General features: G+C 33.4%; 1 protein-coding gene across 1 annotated transcript in view; it reads right to left on the bottom strand.

The window, feature by feature from the left end:
- Nucleotides 1–1645: 1645 nt before the first annotated feature.
- Nucleotides 1646–18511, bottom strand: part of LOC127713971 (uncharacterized) — a 44702-nt gene continuing 27836 nt past the window's right edge. Inside the window, exons 4-8 of the mRNA XM_052219921.1 lie at nt 14625–14743; nt 9959–10046; nt 6612–6734; nt 2263–2387; nt 1646–1660 (exon numbers count right to left, since the gene is read on the bottom strand). Coding sequence (XP_052075881.1) covers nt 1646–1660; nt 2263–2387; nt 6612–6734; nt 9959–10046; nt 14625–14743 — 470 coding nt within the window. The remainder of the gene's footprint in view (nt 1661–2262; nt 2388–6611; nt 6735–9958; nt 10047–14624; nt 14744–18511) is intronic.

Raw genomic sequence — 18511 nt, forward strand, 5'->3', positions numbered from 1 at the left:
ACGATTATTAAAAGTAAATCAAAACTTTCATTAATATGGGATAATATTATTATTAAAGTTATAGGAATACCTCATTTCATCACTAAAACAATCTTTGGAAAATTGAGGGAGCATTTTTTGAAATAAAACAGGAATGTGTTTTTTTGTTTTTGTTTTTTTTTTTAAACAAATGTGTAGGGTTCTATTTCATTTGAAAAACAATATCACTATAATTAATTGTGACGTCAAAGGGTTCATATATATGTTATGATAACAGAAAAAAGTTGCACAATAGTAAAATAATACTTTACTATAGTAACCACTGATAGAATAACTAAGATATTAATGTATGTTTTTAAAAGGAGAATAACCCCTTTTTCCCTTGGCAGATTGCGCGTAGGCATAATAACTGTTTGGGTATATGCGCGTATGCAAAATAACTGTTCAGGAATATGCACGTAGGAAAAATAACTGTTCGGGAATATCCGCGTACATTTGCATGTCAAAACAACAACTATTCACGTCATATTGTTGGTTGACGTCTTGAAAATATGGCGTCCGCCTTCAGATTTAGCTCAAGATTTATTAACAATAATTATATCCAAAAAATTTAGAATGCAAATGGGGAATGTGTCAAAGAGACAACAACCCGTCCAAAGAGCAGAAAACTGAACCATGTATTAAGTTCAGTATAAAAATACAGTTATGTCCTTCGCGAAAAGTAATATTCAAAATTATTAACTCTCGAAAAGGCACTTTTTACTTGGTTCTACGTACCTCGAGGAAAAAAGCATTTCGTCGATTTAATAATTTGGGCTATTAACTATTTAGGACGGTCATAATTGTATAAGATCAAATCTTGTTTATACTCCTGACAAAATTTATGACTTAAAAAAATATCTAATCAATCAATTTCTACACAGACAAAACATTATATCCATTAGAATGTTTAACAGAAGAGTATATTTTTACTATGTAGTGTAATGTTGGGTTATTATCTTAACGACGTATATCCTATACCTCAAAAACAACAAATCAGTTTGAAATACTCAAGACATTAGCTAGTTAAAAAAAAAGAATTTGATGCGATATACCATTCCGACAAAAGATATTATTTCAGTTCTTTATTTGATTTATATTTCAGACCAATCAATCGACGGTTTTATTTTTAGCATCCATCTCCCAGTTGATACTATATACCAGCACTTGCTTTTTTCTGTCATATTTTCCTACTTATATCTTAACGAAATTCATTGAAACATTTGTTTCGAAACTATACAAGTGACATCACTTTATCCAACGATTTACGGACGCAATTATAGTTTGAAAAAGTAAAATAACAAATATACCAAACTCAAAAGGGAAATTCAAACAGAAAGTCCTTTATAAAATGGTAAAAACAAATGACATATTCCCGACTTGGTACAGGCATTTCCTTATGTAGAAAATGATAGATTAAACCTGATTTTATAGCTGGCTAAATCTCTCACTTGTAAAACAATCGCATAGAATTCCATTATCTTGACAACAATGTGTGAGCAAAACAAACAGACATAATACGTAAAAATGTCAAAATTTTATTGATCCTTATGGAATACCAGTGAATTAATACTAAAACAGATAAATCAGCTGAAAGATTTTACTAAGATGTCAGCGTACACTCTCGCTATGGACAAATAGTCTGAAATACACAAAATTATAAATTTTAATCCTTATATTTCACAAAGAAATAGAATTAAAAATATTTAAACCAAAAATTAATATAAAATTGTCCTATTTAACTCACATGGTTAGAAATATTCAATATGGCAATCAATTATTCATATTAAAAATGTTCTTATCTAATTTAGCATGCCACTGTACAATACGTTTTTCGAGAACAAAAAATGATTGTTAATTATATTCATTAGCTGCATTAGTGACACATTCAGTCAAACGAAAACGACAAGATTACCTTAACGAGTCATAATCCTATACATAAGAAGGCTTTATACAAGGATAGCGGACGATTCAATTTATCTATGCAATCGATGATTTTCGAAAATCGTATATCTTTATGTAATACTGTTTTTCTTATAAGGAAAATAATATTTTCGAGAATATGACAGTTGTTTTCCATTTGTTTGATGTGTTTGAGCTTTTGATTGTGCCATTTGTTAAAGGACTTTCTGTTTTGAATTTTCCTTAGAGTTCGGTATTTTTGTTGTTTTACTTTTTGGTATCATTAAAATCAAACAATATGTTATTTTATAATATGACAACATCATGATATATCATACTTACTCTTGGAAATTCGCAAACGTATAGGGCGGCAAAAGAACAAAAGTTGTCTCCCCATAGCCATATTCTAGGTTCAACGTCAAGTCCTAGTATTCCTAAGCAGCTATCATTTTCGTCAGACATAATCGCTACAAAATAACTATTCTACAATACAACTGTAATAATATAATGACATTGGCTAATTAGAAAAAAAAATGAAACAAAACTCAAAGACGTAAATTGCTGTTTTGAAAGACGTTGTGTCACAACACTCAAATAAACAGTACAGCCATACGATCGAAATGAATTGGGGTGCATTTAACAATATGTAAAAGCAATTAAAGATGTCGATGTATCAGTTCATAAGGAGTTACACTGGGCTCGAGTATGAACCTTCTTTTTTCTTTTCCAATTTTCTGATGCCTTTTTTTTTTTTTTAACTATTCTTAGATATTTTCTTGTTTTTATCTATACGAAAGATTAATAACTGTAGTTTATATATGCTCCTTTATTTTTTTTCTTTTTTATATTTTCTTAATGACATTAAAGATCAAAAGTTATTCATGTTGATATATCGTACTTCTGCTCGCCTCCAGCACATTTACATAATTATGTAAGCACCATATTTTATTAAATCATACAAATAAGGACATATAGTGTCATACCTCGGTCGCTATAGTTTCTTTAAGTCTATGTCTATAACTTTTGAGCTTGTATATCAGAACAGGGGAAATCTTTCGAACTTATTCATTTTATTGAACTTCATGATTTTAAGCATTACAAATTATCAACAGGAACAAAAAGGTAAGTCTATTTTATAGTTACTCATGGTCTTTGTACGAAGAATAATAGCAGATCGTTTCAAACGTTTAAGCAAATGGAGAGCTGATAAAACTAAAGAAATTTAAAGAAAAGTCAAAGAAAGAATATGCAAAATTTACAGCCATATGGTTGCAATGACAAAATTGATGGTATAGGTATTCTATCTAGTCTTTCCTGTAGCTCGGTGAATGTGATGAATATTTTCAACTCTACTCCTCGACGTAGACGCAGTCATAGTCATCGTCATTTTGCATCACCTACTTTGCATGATGTCTCTATTAATGACTTGCTGCCATTTATACAAAAGCCGTTAGGTATTCATCAAATTCGCAAGAAACTTTATTCATTACCCTTTTCAAAACTTCATTCTCTGTTCAATGTATATTTGAAAACCACTGTTACAAACCCTCATTCAAACAAATACAAACTTACAGCTATCCTTTCGGATATTGCAAGTCACAGACTTTTCAAACCAGTTCGCATTGGAAAAGATGAAAAAGAGAAGATATCTTTTCTTAAACTTTCCTTTGCCAACAAAGGTCTCGATGGCGTCAACTTAGGCAATATCCTTCATCATAAATTAGTTCAGTCGAAAATACCTCCTTATTTTAAAGATCAGTCTGTACCAATAATTTCTTATACCTATACCAAACCAATTACAACTAAAATTTTCAATTATAAACACGTTTTGCAGGATCTCAACATTGACGACTTCAAGTCTAAACCTCCTGATTGCACCTGTGCTAGTTCCCAATTCACATATTAACCGGCTGGCCACGTTATTACCGGAGACCTCAACATTGTCAATAACACTTCCCTGTTAAATTTGTTATCCAAAGGTCCGAAATATCGTGAGCCTAAATCCATCAATTGGAAATACAACTTCAAAATACTGATGGATTCAGTCGATGATTATGCCAGGCTATGGGCTAAACGCGAGAAAGAAGACGTAGATACTCTTTCCGAATGGATTAGAGCTGTGAGGTCGTTGATACAATTCCGAATTAAGAAACTAAATGGGCCTATCAATACCCACGCTATGTCAATTTTTAAAGACCCAAATGTTGCAAAACACTTGTCCTACCTCCATGACAAACATGTTGTTGTCCCCGCAGATAAATCCCAAACAACATCGTTTTTGTGTGTAAATATCATTACATAAACTGCTTGATAAATGAATTAGGTATTGACATTTCACTTGGAAACTCAAAATATACCCTCACGATACTTACCAAAGAGGAAATCCTTGATAATCATAGGTCTGTTATATGTTCCTTTGGAATTGCAACCAAAGATAAAGAACTGGATCTTCCATCACTGTATTGGATACCTAAACTACATAAGTGTCCTTACAAACAACGGTATATTGCTGGGTCTTCCAAGTGCTCCACGAAACCGCTTTCTAAATTATTAACATCTATTTTATCAGCAATCAAAACCGGGCTCCAAAGTTATTGTGCAACTGCCTATTCTAGAGGTGGCGTGAATCAGATGTGGATACTTAAAAATTCCAAAGATCTTTAAGAGTACATACAATCTAAGACTCTCTCATCTTGCAATAGTATTAAAACATTTGACTTTTCTACACTTTACACAAGTATTCCCCATTCCGAACTAAAAGACAAATTGAAAGAGTTGGTATTACTTTGTTTCATTAAAAAGTATGGCGAACGTAGATACAAGTATCATGTCTTGGGGAGGGATAAATCCTACTTTGTAAAGAATTACTCTGATTCAAACAAAAAATTCTCTGAAACAGACATTATCAAGATGCTTGATTTCTTGATTGACAACATATTTGTTACGTTTGGAGGACGTGTTTTTCAACAGACTGTCGGAATTCCAATGGGAACCAATTGTGCCCCTCTTCTTTCCGACTTGTTTCTTTATTATTACGAGGCTGACTTCATACAGGAACTTCTTAGGAAGAAAGATAAGAAGTTAGCAATATCCTTTAACTTTACGTTCCGCTATATAGATGATGTTCTCTCACTGAATAATACAAAATTTGGTGACTATGTTGAACGAATCTATCCCATCGAACTAGAGATAAAGGATACTACAGATACAGATAAGTCAGCCTCATATCTTGACTTACATCTAGAAACTGACAATGAGGGTCGGTTGAAAACAAAACCTTACGACAAAAGAGATGATTTCAGCTTCCCAATTGTGAACTTTCCATTTCTATGTAGCAACATTCCAGCAGCGCCTGCATACGGAGTATATATCTCCAACTTTATACGATATTCCCGGGCTTGTATTTCCTATCAAGATGTCCTTGATAGAGGATTGCTGCTCACAAGGAAGCTATTAAACCAAGAGTTCCAAATGGTGAAGTTGAAATCATCCCTTCGTAAATTTTACGGACGCCATCACGAGTTGGTTGACCTTTATTGAATAACCGTTTCACAGATGATATCGGATATGTTCCTTATGTCGTAACTACAATACCCTTCCCTTTTCACGAATGTGACCTACCGAATTAGACTTTTTACCGGATTTGTAATAACATAAGTAACACGACGGGTGCCACATGTGGAGCAGGATCTGCTTACCCTACCGGAGCACCTGAGATCACCCCCAGTTTTTTGGTGGGGTTCGTGTTGCTTAGTCTTTAGTTTTCTATGTTGTGTCTTCTGTACTATTATTTGTCTGTTTGTCTTTTTATTTATAGCCATGGCGTTGTCAGTTTATTTTCAATCTATGAGTTTGACTGTCCCTCTGGTATCTTTCGTTCCTCTTTTACAGCATATAGAGGTATCAAATACTTAGTTATGTTGAAATACTTCATATCGGTAAAATACCTACAAATGTTATTTGTTTTCATCCTCAGCGGTATCGTGTACTCAATATAACTACTTAATATAACTATTCGATTTAAAAGATTTAGCAGTATGATCTTGAAGTTAAATAATTATAAAAAATATCCAGTTGTCTTTAAATCCATGTAAAAATTAATCGGAAAAAATAGACTCTACTAAACACTACACAATTCAAAGGTGATAATGTCTGTATCAAAGTTCTATTTTTCTGTTCAAGTATTTCTAGAAGTAAAAGTACCCTTGTGAATGTCTTTTTAGCCTTAGACTGTACCTCATCTTTGGAATTTTTGTTATTTTAATATGTTGTCAGAGAAGAATTTTTAAAAAGTAAAAAGAGGTATTAACTTGACTTTGCGGTTTTGTATCATTTTTTGGAGAATTGTGATCTCTTTTATACTCGGGGTGAGTGAAAGCAATCCATATTGTACAGACACGTGTTTAGTGTTTTAGACCTTTAAATGATCGTTGATGTTCTTGAGTTCTTTCAATACTGCTTCATTGTTGTATTTCCAGCAATTCTTCATACCTTTATACAAAACGCATTGTTTCTTACTTTAACTCATCATAGTTACCAAGATTTAAATTGTGTACACAAGAAGAGATAATGTTAAGATTACTCTGCGGTAAATGAACATAAGTATGTGAATAGCAAATTTGTATAGATTTACTCATTTCAATGTTAATTTATGAGAAGAGTTGCATAATTAACTGAAGAGTTAAAGTTACCTATCATGCCAAATGGTTGACGATTCGTCATCATATCTAATGGAAATCCACTTTTGTCTATATCAAATACAAACGTTCCATCGTTGGCTTTTCTGCCACCAGTCCACATACATTCTTGGAATGCTAAAACGATGGAATTGTAATAAATTACTTGAATGTGTAACATATATCGAGGTTAATTAAAAATAATCCTGGCGATGGTAAAAAAAATAGAATGTGAGTATAAAGATTCCAAATCGAAAAATGTTAACTAGTGTATCACAAGATTTGTTGAAAGAATAAAAAAAAATATATGTATGGATAACGTACATAATCAAATATGGAGAAATATAAATACATATAGATTGTCTGCTTATTGACGCATGCATACAATTTCCTTCGTACTCTACTAAAGCTCGTTTCTCGAATTCGTAGACGCTAGAAATACCGAAAACGGTTTTTCTTACATTAAAGGTGGATGAATTTGGCCGAACAATAAAATCGTATATATTTAAGGAATGACTGTAAAAATTTTTCTGTCTATGAAGAAATAACCTAAAAAAAATGTGGTGCACACTAAATAACCCGCGTAGCGTGTTATTTAAAAGTGTGCACCACATTTTTTATGTTATTTCGAAGAGACAAAAAAAATATTACAGTCATTCCTTATAATTTAATTCTAAAATCCGTTTTTAAGGAGTAAATTTTGAAACAAAACGTTGGTGACGTCACGGTTACATGACAAAATTATGTCTATGAGCTGATAGACAAAACACTTTCAGCCAATTAGAAGACGTGTTACATCCAAAATTAGATTATTCAGAGTTAAATTATTCGTAGCGTTTGATTGTTTAAATCAAATCAGCGGCAAATGCAAAACAAATGATAACGGAAGGAAATTTTACATAATAATATAAAAAAAGAATAGAACGAATGGTAAATATAACTAGGGGTTGCATAATGGAAAAGCAAATCTAGTCCTTTTACTATTAACTGGGGTCAATTTATGTAACGTGTTTATATAACCGAGGAAAAGTGACGTTCGTGAACTTTTTACAAGAAATCGAAAAAGGCTAAATACGAACATGGATATTGTTTTGAATTATAGATTGTTTTATTTCAACCAGATAGCAATTAATGGGCGAAGAACTGTCTTTTGATACTCGTCAACTTCAAAGAATCAATTATTGCTTTTAAGGAGTTTCGGATAGAGGAACTTATGAAATTGATACTATACAAGATTAGACAATAATAGTGGATTGTTTACCTAAGTTGTCGTTTCATGTGAGTAATTTCTAAAACCGTTAATGTTATTTCTTGGTCGATACATCTGCTGGTAGACTGTCAGTCCCCGAAAGTATCGCCAGCCCAGTAGCCAGTATATCGGTATGGAAATATAGATATTGTGTCATCAAATTTGCTGTTATAATGATTTTTAAATTAATTGAAATGAAGGGGTATGCAAAGCACTGATTTCTTGCCCGGCATTGACTATATTTACGCTCTTTTATGTCTATAAACTCCTCTTTTTTTACGTTTTTAATTTTCAAATATTTTGACCTTGAGCCAAACTGAAGAGTTAATAATTGTCCAAAGGCGCATTGGTGCATAAAATTGTAACCGTTAATGTTATAACTACCACTGGGTCGATACCTCTGCTGGTGGACTGTTAATCCCCTAAGTTATCACATGCTCAGTAGCCAGTACTTCGGTACTGGCATGAGAATACGGATAAAATGTTATTAAAACTTGCTGCTAAAGAATTTGGAACATTATTTTAAATCAAGGAATATATCTCCCTCGTGAAAAGCTCAAATTTCCTATCCCAGCTTTGCCTATACTTTTTTGTTATTTGAAGTCTAGAAGCTCTTAATGTATTTTTAGTTGTTAATTTTCAAATATTTGTGCCTCGAGCTTAACTGGAGAGACATTTATTGTCGAAATGCACATTATTGGTACAGAAAATTGATACCGTTAATGTTGTTTAGACCAGATGGCAAGTGTCTCCTTTGACAAGCATGTTGCACTAGACTCAACTGGATGTGCCGGTAAATATGATGCATACAGATATAGCTGCAAACATTAATAAAGCACAGACGCTTACGTTCTCCCTCTTAAAATGCTATCTTTGAAAGATATCCTTAAAATAAAAGATTAGATAAAAGAAAGGTTTTTTTTTTTAATTAAGTAGAACAAATGACGCAGAAGTCAACAAATAAAGGTCATCGGACGGCTTCAACAATGAGAGCAACCCATTTATCACAGCAAGCTTTAAAAGGTATCACAAGAACTAAATGTAAACCAATTCAAACGTGAAAACTAACGGTCTGAATAGGTATCAAAATAATAAACAAAAATCGAATATACTATAAAGCAACAAACAACAACCTCTGACGTACAGGCTCTTATTATATATTTAAATATCCGTTTTCTAGTTCGATGCTCGTGATTATCGTAACTGCTTCTTTAGAACTGTTCCTCCTAAAAAAAAATTATGACGGCTTTTTCTACTATAGAACAGATTTGAATAGTTCTACCCTGAAACTGATTCGGAAAGTTCTACCATAGAACTGGTTAGAACAGTTCGTCTCTAGAAAATAATTTGCAATGTGTACCCTATTCTGGTGGACGGTAATTATCCGAGGGTATCACCAACCTAGTAATAAGTACCCCTGTCCTTGGATGAAAATTTGGAAATCTTTTAATTGCAGTTTACTGATATAAAATTTTGAATTTATTTAAAATAATATATATAGATGCTTTAGAAGCAGAGCTCTGATTGCTTGCTCGGATTTGGTTGTATTTTTGGGGTTTATTAGCTCTTGACTTTTTGAATGAGCTTTGAATTTCCAAATATTTTGGCCTCTAGCATCACTGAAAAGATATTTATCATGGTGCATTTGGTGCAATAAAGGTTGAATCGTTATTCTTGTGACTACCTTAGAACACATTTAGAATGTTTATATCAAATTAGAACAGGTTTACATTTTTGACAGTTATACCCTAGACCAGTAGATTAGAAATATATTAGAGATGTTCTAGACTAGAAATATTCTATACTAGAATTGCTTTACACTTGAACCGATCCAAATTGAATTATGTTGTTCCATATTAATCTAAAAAAACATGTCATACGGCAGCCATCAATCTGAAAAAACGATCTTCATTACTTTTCTCATTTACATCGATAAAGAAGGTAAAAAACTCATCAAAGATACAAGGATTATAATTGTATTCGCCAGACGCTCGTTTCGTCTAGACTCATCATGTGGCGCTCAAATAAGAACAGTTGACGCACCAAATCGATTACGAACTTGTAGAGCTTTACAAACATAAAACCACGAATAGCTTATCAACTCCTAACTTACGAATAGACAATTTATTTATCACGGCATTAGCTTCTACTTCAGTGTTTGGATTCCACAGGAAGGCTCCCGGGGTCATGGCACAAGTCCTCTGAAATTAAAAAAGAAGACATACATGTTTTTTTTTATATTTTATTTATTCAACGTATAATCATTAAAGAACGACTTTTCTTTTCATTATATGAAACATTATTATTAGATTTTTTAGTCAACAAACATTATAATTTGAGATTTGAACGACGTTTTATATGCTTTAGAATTGTAATGAATTTGTGAATGTTATTTTGAAGGTATCATTTTACAGTTATGCTCAGACAATTCGTTTTTCTCATGAGAAATTATCTTCTTGTTCTCAATTAATAGTTTTAATATGTTTATGTTTCTGTCTCATCAACACATGCACCAAATATATCCTCACTTTCCTACTGCAAATACTGGCGTCTATGTTTAAGTAATTTTAGTAGTTCTGCGCCATATAGGGTTTTGGTAGACAAGGTACTCGTTGTTGCAAAGTGCAATCATAGATTCTGAAACGTTTCATATTGGAAAAGCCATAGCTTATGGATTTTTTTATTTTTACTTTTTTTGGGGGGGAGGGGCGATTATATGAGATTATTGAGGTGTAAACAGGGCAGAAGGATTTTCAAAATGAATATTCTGATTTTTTTACAAACTCCAGACCTGATGGGAATCGATAGTTTGTTCAAGAAAATACAGGTAAAGCAATTAGCAAGACTAGCAATAGGTCAAAATTAGAAATCTGCCCGCCAAAAAATTTCCGGTCGCGATGAAAGTTAAATGTTCGTCAGAACCATGTTCATTTTTTTCATCAAGATGATTATAAATGAACCAGAGATCACTATGTTAAAAATGTTTATAAGCTTTACCTAAAATTCTTGAAAGAGCAAGATAAAAATTTAAAATTTAAATACAGCAATGCAAATCCTTACAGTGATATTCAACAAAATTGATGAGGCAAAAGCAAAGACCTTATAGTTACATGTTTAGTTTTCTCTTTCTTTTATTAGTAAAAGCTAATAAGTTGTCTTTGTAAAGGCAAATAGTAAGCTTTGAGGCATGCCATGTAGTAAAAAGTACATGTTTCAAAATTGTTTAATAAGGAGATGTTCTATGATTGCCAATGAAACAACTATCCACCAAAGTTCAACTGAAGTGAACGTAAGCAATTATGGGCAACCGTACAGCCTTCAACAATGAGGAAAACCTATACCATAAAGTCGGCTATGAAAGTCCCCGACATTAAAAACAATTCAATTGAGAAAATTAAAGGCCTAATGTATACAAAAACAATTTACGAAAAAGGAAATATGACAGACATGAACCGACAAAAACAACTGAACTACAGGCTCGTCACTTGGAACAAGCACATAAAGAGTGTTGGGGGGTTAACATGTTTTGTGAGCGTTCAACCCTCCCCTAACCTGGGACAGTTGTGCTACAGTCCAACATAAAGAAAGAGTTCCTTTTTCAAAAGGTTTTTATTCGTACGATGATTGAATGTATAATATGCCACATAGTTATTCAAAAGAAGAGTAAAGTATTGATAATTGCACACTACGCCAATAATAACTAGTTGCACTCAGCAAGTCTATATGCGATTAAATTCTATCAATTTTAAAATTATGGCATTTAGAAAAAAAAAGTGTATGAATATATATGCCATATTATGGCTAAACATGTAAACATGAAAAAATAAAATGAGTTTTTGTCATTCATTGTAGCTTAATTAAATAAACAGACATTTGAATAACTGACGAATAATTAGAAACTAAGACTATATGCAAATAGACTTGTTTAATCAACATATGAGTGAAATTTTTTTCAAAACTAGTGAAGACATCTTAGGTTATAAAAATAAAGAAAGAAAGGAATGGATATCTGGAAAAACCTGGGATTATTATTATGGAAAGAAAAGCATTGAAATAAAAAACTAACCAAGCAACAGGAGAATAACAAGAGGGAATGAAAGAGCTGTATAATAGTAAAGAAAAAGAAGTGAAAAAGAATGCAAAGTCAGACAAAAAGGCATACATAAATAATATTGCAGAAGAGGCTGAAAAAGCATCTAAAGTTGGAGATGTGAGAAAGTTATACAACACCCCGAAACAACTTAGTGGCAGGGTAAATACCACCAGTACTTACATCAAAGATAAAGATGGTCAGACAATATGCAAATTTGAGAAACAATTGAAAAGATGGAAAGAGCATTTTGAACAGGTGTTAAATAGACCTGAACCAGGAATCTCAGTTGACAGGTTAGAGGAAGCTCCACCACCAATAGAAATAGAAATGGGACCCATAACAGATGATGAGATCAAAGCAGCCATTAAGAAACTTAAAAACAACAAGGCGCCTGGGGCAGATGGCATACCAGCAGAAGTACTAAAAGCAGACATAAATCTCAATGTGAATATCCTACGTGATTAACTGAATGAAATATGGGGAAAAGAAATACTACTTACTTAGTGGAAAGATAGTATCATCATAAAACTACCAAAGAAAGGCAACCTTACAGATTGTAACAACTGGCATGGAATTACTTTACTATCAGTGTCTGGAAAGATACTTTGTAGAATAATTCTAGAACGAATCAAACACAAAACCGATTCTATTCTACGGGAAGAACGAAGTGGATTTAGAACAAACCGTGCATGTATAGATAACATCCTCATACTAAGAAATATTATAGAACAAGCACTAGAATGGAGATCACCTATATATATATAAATTATGTGGATTTCGAAAAGCATTTGATAGCGCCCATAGAAAGTCACTTTGGTACATCATGAGTATGTATGGAATTCCACAGAAAATAATTAACATCATTATGGAAATGTATGATGGTTTTAGATGTGCAGTCAGACATGATGGAAAACTATCAGACTGGTTTTTAATAATATCTGGGGTAAGACAGGGACAATTAATATCTCCTTTTCTCTTTATATTGGTGGTTGACTGGGTAATGAAGTAGGCAACAACTGAAAATCATGGTATACAGTGGGGACTAACAACATTTTTGGAGGACATGGACTTTGCTGATGATATCAGCCTCTTTTCTCATACACATGAACACATGCAGAAAAAGACAGATAAAGTTACATCAGAGGCAGCGAAAGTAGGACTGGTGATAAATGATTAGAAAACTAAGGTGAGGAAGATAGCTACAAAGAACAAAAACGCAATAACAGTGAACGGAAAAGAACTGGAACAAGTAAATTCATTCAACTATCTTGGTAGTAGAGTCAATGCAGAAGGAAATATTGAAGAAGAAGTCAACATCCGTATTGGCAAAGCAGCTGCTGCATTCAAGAACCTGAACAACATATGGAAAAACAATAAAATTTCTAGAAAGACAAAGATTAGATTGTATGTGAGCAATGTTAGATCAGTTCTGCTGTACGGTTCAGAAACATGGAAAACAACTAAAAAAGTCGAAAGTCGAATTAGAGGATTCGAAGGACGCTGTTTGAGACGAACTATTAACATCAGATGGCCAAATGTAATTTCAAACAGTGAATTATCAGAAAGAACAGGTGTGAAGAATATAGTGAATGAGATCATGAGAAGGCGGTGAAAATATATTGGACATATATTGCGAATGGATAACAACCGGCATGTGAAAAAGGTGCTGACATGGACACCACAAGGCACATGGAGAAGGGATATAGCAGTAGAGATAAAAAGACATGGTTACACCTGGAATCAGATAGAGAAAATCGCAAAAGATAGAACGAGTTGGAGGTCCCTTGTTGATGCCTTATTTGTTCAAGACCATGAAGAGGATTAAGTAAGTAAGTAATCAAATATGATTGGCGTACTGGAAAACTAAATGTGACCGTGTTATTTGTTGTTGTTTAAAATGCACAATTGGTGTTCATATAATAGAAACAATGTACCATTCTTGTCTAAAATTACGTCAGTATTTGTAAGATCAGTATATCAAGCTCACTTTTATGGCAAATAGTCTTTAAAGGAAAGTTTTTTTTTTACACTGTATTCATCATCCTCGCTTTGTTACTCAGCAACGTCTAGAATTAACTTTATAGGGGTTATATTCTGTGAGTACATTCGTTTTATGATCACCATCATGAATTCATTGACATATACGATATGTTCTAGATCTTAGGAACTTTTAATTCTACTGTATGTTGCCTACAATTTAATCAAAATTAGTTATCCGTACTTGCACCGCGCGATATTTAAACAACCGAAGGAATATGAGGAGCAAGTAAGGATAACTAATTTCAATAAGATTGTATTGCCTATTCTCGATTGTGAAATTTTGATTTAATGTAAATTTGAAGGCCCGGTGATCCATGCATAGATGGAGACACTTAATCAACCGATGCACCCGGTCTCTCTAATTTAGAAATCAATCAAATTTGATTTGTCACCATGCATTTTCTTCTTAATCCATGTATGAGATATTAACATCAGTAAACTACCGTTTTCTATATTTACAACTTGTGCTATGACTTGTCTGAACAAAGTGAAACAAGTAAGAATGTAATGAGAAAAAACAATTAAGGAAAAGTATTGGCTACAAATCAACGCAATCATGGACTTTATATTGATAGTTGAAATTGGTCTGATATTAATGAAATACAAGGTAATTAATTAAAATAGATGCACTAGTAACACTACTCACCATAGCATCATCCCAGGATTGCAAGTTATTGCCCCCACCATACAGGTAACAATTAGTACTAGCAGTTTGGTCATCTAGCAACCTGTACCCATGAGGACAATTTGGTGTAACACATGGTGCTATAAATATGACAAAATAGTAGTTTGAAATGATCAGAACAGTACGAAAAAAAAAATGAAGGTAAAGTGTTGACGTAAAACACAATTAGGTCAAGATGAAATGTCCCTTGAATTCATTAAGCGACGTATTATGTCGTACATATTACCGGATTTGTAATAACATAAGCAACACGACGGGTGCCACATGTGGAGCAGGATCTGCTTACCCTTCCGGAGCACCTGAGATCACCCCCAGTTTTTGGTGGGGTTCGTGTTGCTTAGTCTTTGATTTTCTATGTTGTGTCATCTGTACTATTATTTGTCTGTTTGTCTTTTTATTTTTGGCCATGGCGTTGTCGGTTTGTTTTCGATCTATGAGTTTGACTGTCCCTCTGGTATCTTTCGTCCCTCTTTTTGAACTTGATTTATTTTTTATATAAAATGTACCATTGACTTTAAGAGAGCATTTAGTTTAACAGTACATTGATTTTTTATTTACTTTGATTTCTTTATATCCTAGGTTTTCCTTTTCTTGATTCCGATTGGTTACTCTGTGAACTCGTTTGATAATGAGGCACTATTTTTTAATTTCATTGCAGAAATTAGGAACACAAACACTTTTTGTGCGAAATGTATTTATATTATGTAATCACATTTTTTCGCTTAGCGCCCTGTTGTATAGGGATGACACTGTGTTACTTTCTAGTACCGCTAACGGACTACAATCACAACTTGATGTACTTTAAAAATGGTCAAAAAATGGTCAAAAAATGGGAGTTGAATGTGACCATTGATAAGATTAAGATCTCACACGTTGAAAAAGAATCACTGGCGCCGTGATACTATGGTTTCATTTGATGACACATATCTATATCGATATCTGAGATTTACATTGGGTGACACATTTGATTATTCTATTGGTGTAAAAGAACTGGTAACAACTGGTAGCCTTGCTTATGGATCACTGGTATCTTATTGTTGCACACTGGATGGCATGGGCTATGACACATACACCAAACTCTTCAACTGTACCGTAACTCCAATTACAGAGTATGCTTTCGGGGTATTGGATTCAAAACCCGTCAATGGACTTGATAAATTGCAAAAATTGAGCAATTCGTTCGTTTCTGTGCGTTGGTGAATTCACATCTATTCCAGCTATTACAGGTGGAGTGGGATGGATTTCACCGGCAGTTCGATTTCAATGTCTGATAGTAAATCGCTGGTGTCGCTTGGTAAGCATGATCAGGAAGAGAACACTGCGACGAATCTTTCGATAGGATTACCGCTTTTCGGTCAACAATCTTTGAGCTGTTTCTTGCTCTTTGGTCGGGTTATTGTCTCTTTGACACATTCCCCATTTTCATTCTCTACTCTAATCGTGACACTAAGAGTATCAATGTGAGATATCTCATGAAAGATTGTGGACTTTAAAACTTATTCAACACTTAGTGCTGATGGACTTAGTGAAATATTGTTCTTATCGTTAATGACCCGCGTTTGCGGAAACACCAGTCTAAATGGTCAGAGAGTCTAGAGGAAATGTCAAAAATTCGAACTTATAAACACTTGGATTTCTTCTACACTGTGAACATAACCGTATGTACAAATGAACGATCGATGATTGCTCAACTGAGATGCGGAGTGTTCCTGCTCGAAATTAATAAGGGATGCCATCGAGAAATTTCTGCAGAATGACGCTTTTGTTAAATATGCAAGTCAGGCTCTGTTGAATATGAAACTTATTTCGTAATCCACTGCTGAACATATGTAACACAGCGATTTACAATGTTATCAGACCAAATATAACTATGACCTTACAAATCTATCCGATGTGGACAAAACTTTTCTCAGTACAGTGATAGAAGTAAATGCCAAGTTCGTTAATGATACTTTTCGTACCAAAAATTTATCTGTAACTTAATAACCAACTTTTTGCACAAATGACATAAAAAACTTTCTTTGAAAAATTAATGTTTAATATTCTTAAAACAAAGTGCATCATAAGATATAAATTTTGGTACATATTCTTTTTTATTTTGTTGTAAAACGGATTTTTTTTTCTGGGATATTTCATAATGAAGTAAACTGTTGAGATAACTTGTATATGACTTTATTGGTATGAAGAGAATTAGTCTCATCGTTCTTAGTATGTATGCATAGTGTCTTATTGTTTTTTTTTATATAATGCTGGGTACTTATTTGAGATTGCCGTACTCAGAGTAATTGTTTCGCCCAAACTGATGAGTCGACATGTCTTTCATTTAGAAACGTAAATTTTTTTTTGCATTGTCCATATAAGATAAGGAGTTGTGGTATGATTACCAACTAGCCAATTATCAACCAGTGATCAAATAATGTAAACATATCTCCCAGTTGATACGATATTTCAGGGCTTGTATTCCCTTTCATGATTTCCTTGATAAAAGGTTGCTGCTCACAAGGAAGTTATTAAACTAAGAGTTCCAAGTGGTGAAGTTGAAATAATCCTTTCGTAAATTTTACGGATGCCATCATGCGTTTGTTGACCGTTATGAAATATCTGTTTCACAGATGACGACGGATATGTTTCTATTATCGTATCTACAATCCCGTCGCCTTTTCTCCGAATGTGACTTACAGAATTAGACTTATCACCGGGTTTGCACTTACATGAGCAACACGACGGGTGCCACATGTGGAGCAAGATCTGCTTACCCTTCCTGAGCACCTGACATCACCCCCGGTTTTTTTTTTATGTTTTTTTGTTGCTCAGTCTTTAGTTTTCTATGTTGTATTGTGTGTATTAATGTTTGTCTGTTGGTCTTTGTCTTTTTTAATCATGACTTTGTTAGTTTTGTTTTCGACTTTTCGAGTTTGAATATTCCTTTGGTATCTTTCGCCTCTCTTTTAACAACTATATATATCACCGAACTGTCTACAACAATGAGCGCAATCCATACTGTAGAGCAAGCTATGAAAGGCTCCGACATAGAAAAAAAAAACATTAAACAGTTCAAACGGGAAATTCAACGGCCGGATGTATGTACAAAACAGCAATCAAGAAACAAATACGAATTTCCGCACGACAATTGAACGAAAATGTTAACTTTCTTTTCATGAAATAATATTTAATAGTATTCGTTTATTCTTAACTGCAATGAAGATTAGCGAAAGGTCTTACGACATAATCAAACAAATAACAATTGTATCAAATCAGGAATATGACAGTTGTTTCCCATTCGTTTGATGTGTTTGAGCTTTTCATTTTGCCATTTGATAAAAGACTTTCCGTTTTGAATTTTGTTTGGAGATCCGTATTTTTGCAATATTTTTTTTTTCTTTTTACATGAAGACAAACACATAAAGAAACGATCGTTGTCATTTGTTAATTCAAACTTTCGACCTCAAATAGACTTTCAAGTCCCTCCCAAGCGCACTTGCGAAATGATATACAATATACATACAATACTATCACCCGTTGAAACTTTATCAGCATCAATGATTATATACATATCGTATAATGATAAACTCATCACAGGTACCAGGATTAAAATGTGATACGCCAGACGCGCGTTTCGTTTTACTGTTCCTGCTAATATGCACATGAAAATTGCATACATATTTTGTTTTGTACAATATTTCACATCCTCCTCCTCGACACCCTTTAAAACCAAACTCAGTTATGGGGGCAGAGATCTCTTGAATGCAATAAACTCTCACACAATTCTTTACCAACTGTTAAGATCATTTTAAAGAAAGGTATGCATTGCCGTTCCTAACGAAAATTCATTTTGGTTAAGGGTGTAC

The sequence above is a fragment of the Mytilus californianus genome, unplaced genomic scaffold (assembly GCF_021869535.1).
Source record: "Mytilus californianus isolate M0D057914Y unplaced genomic scaffold, xbMytCali1.0.p SCAF_9, whole genome shotgun sequence".
Classification (NCBI taxonomy): Eukaryota; Metazoa; Mollusca; class Bivalvia; order Mytilida; family Mytilidae; genus Mytilus; species Mytilus californianus.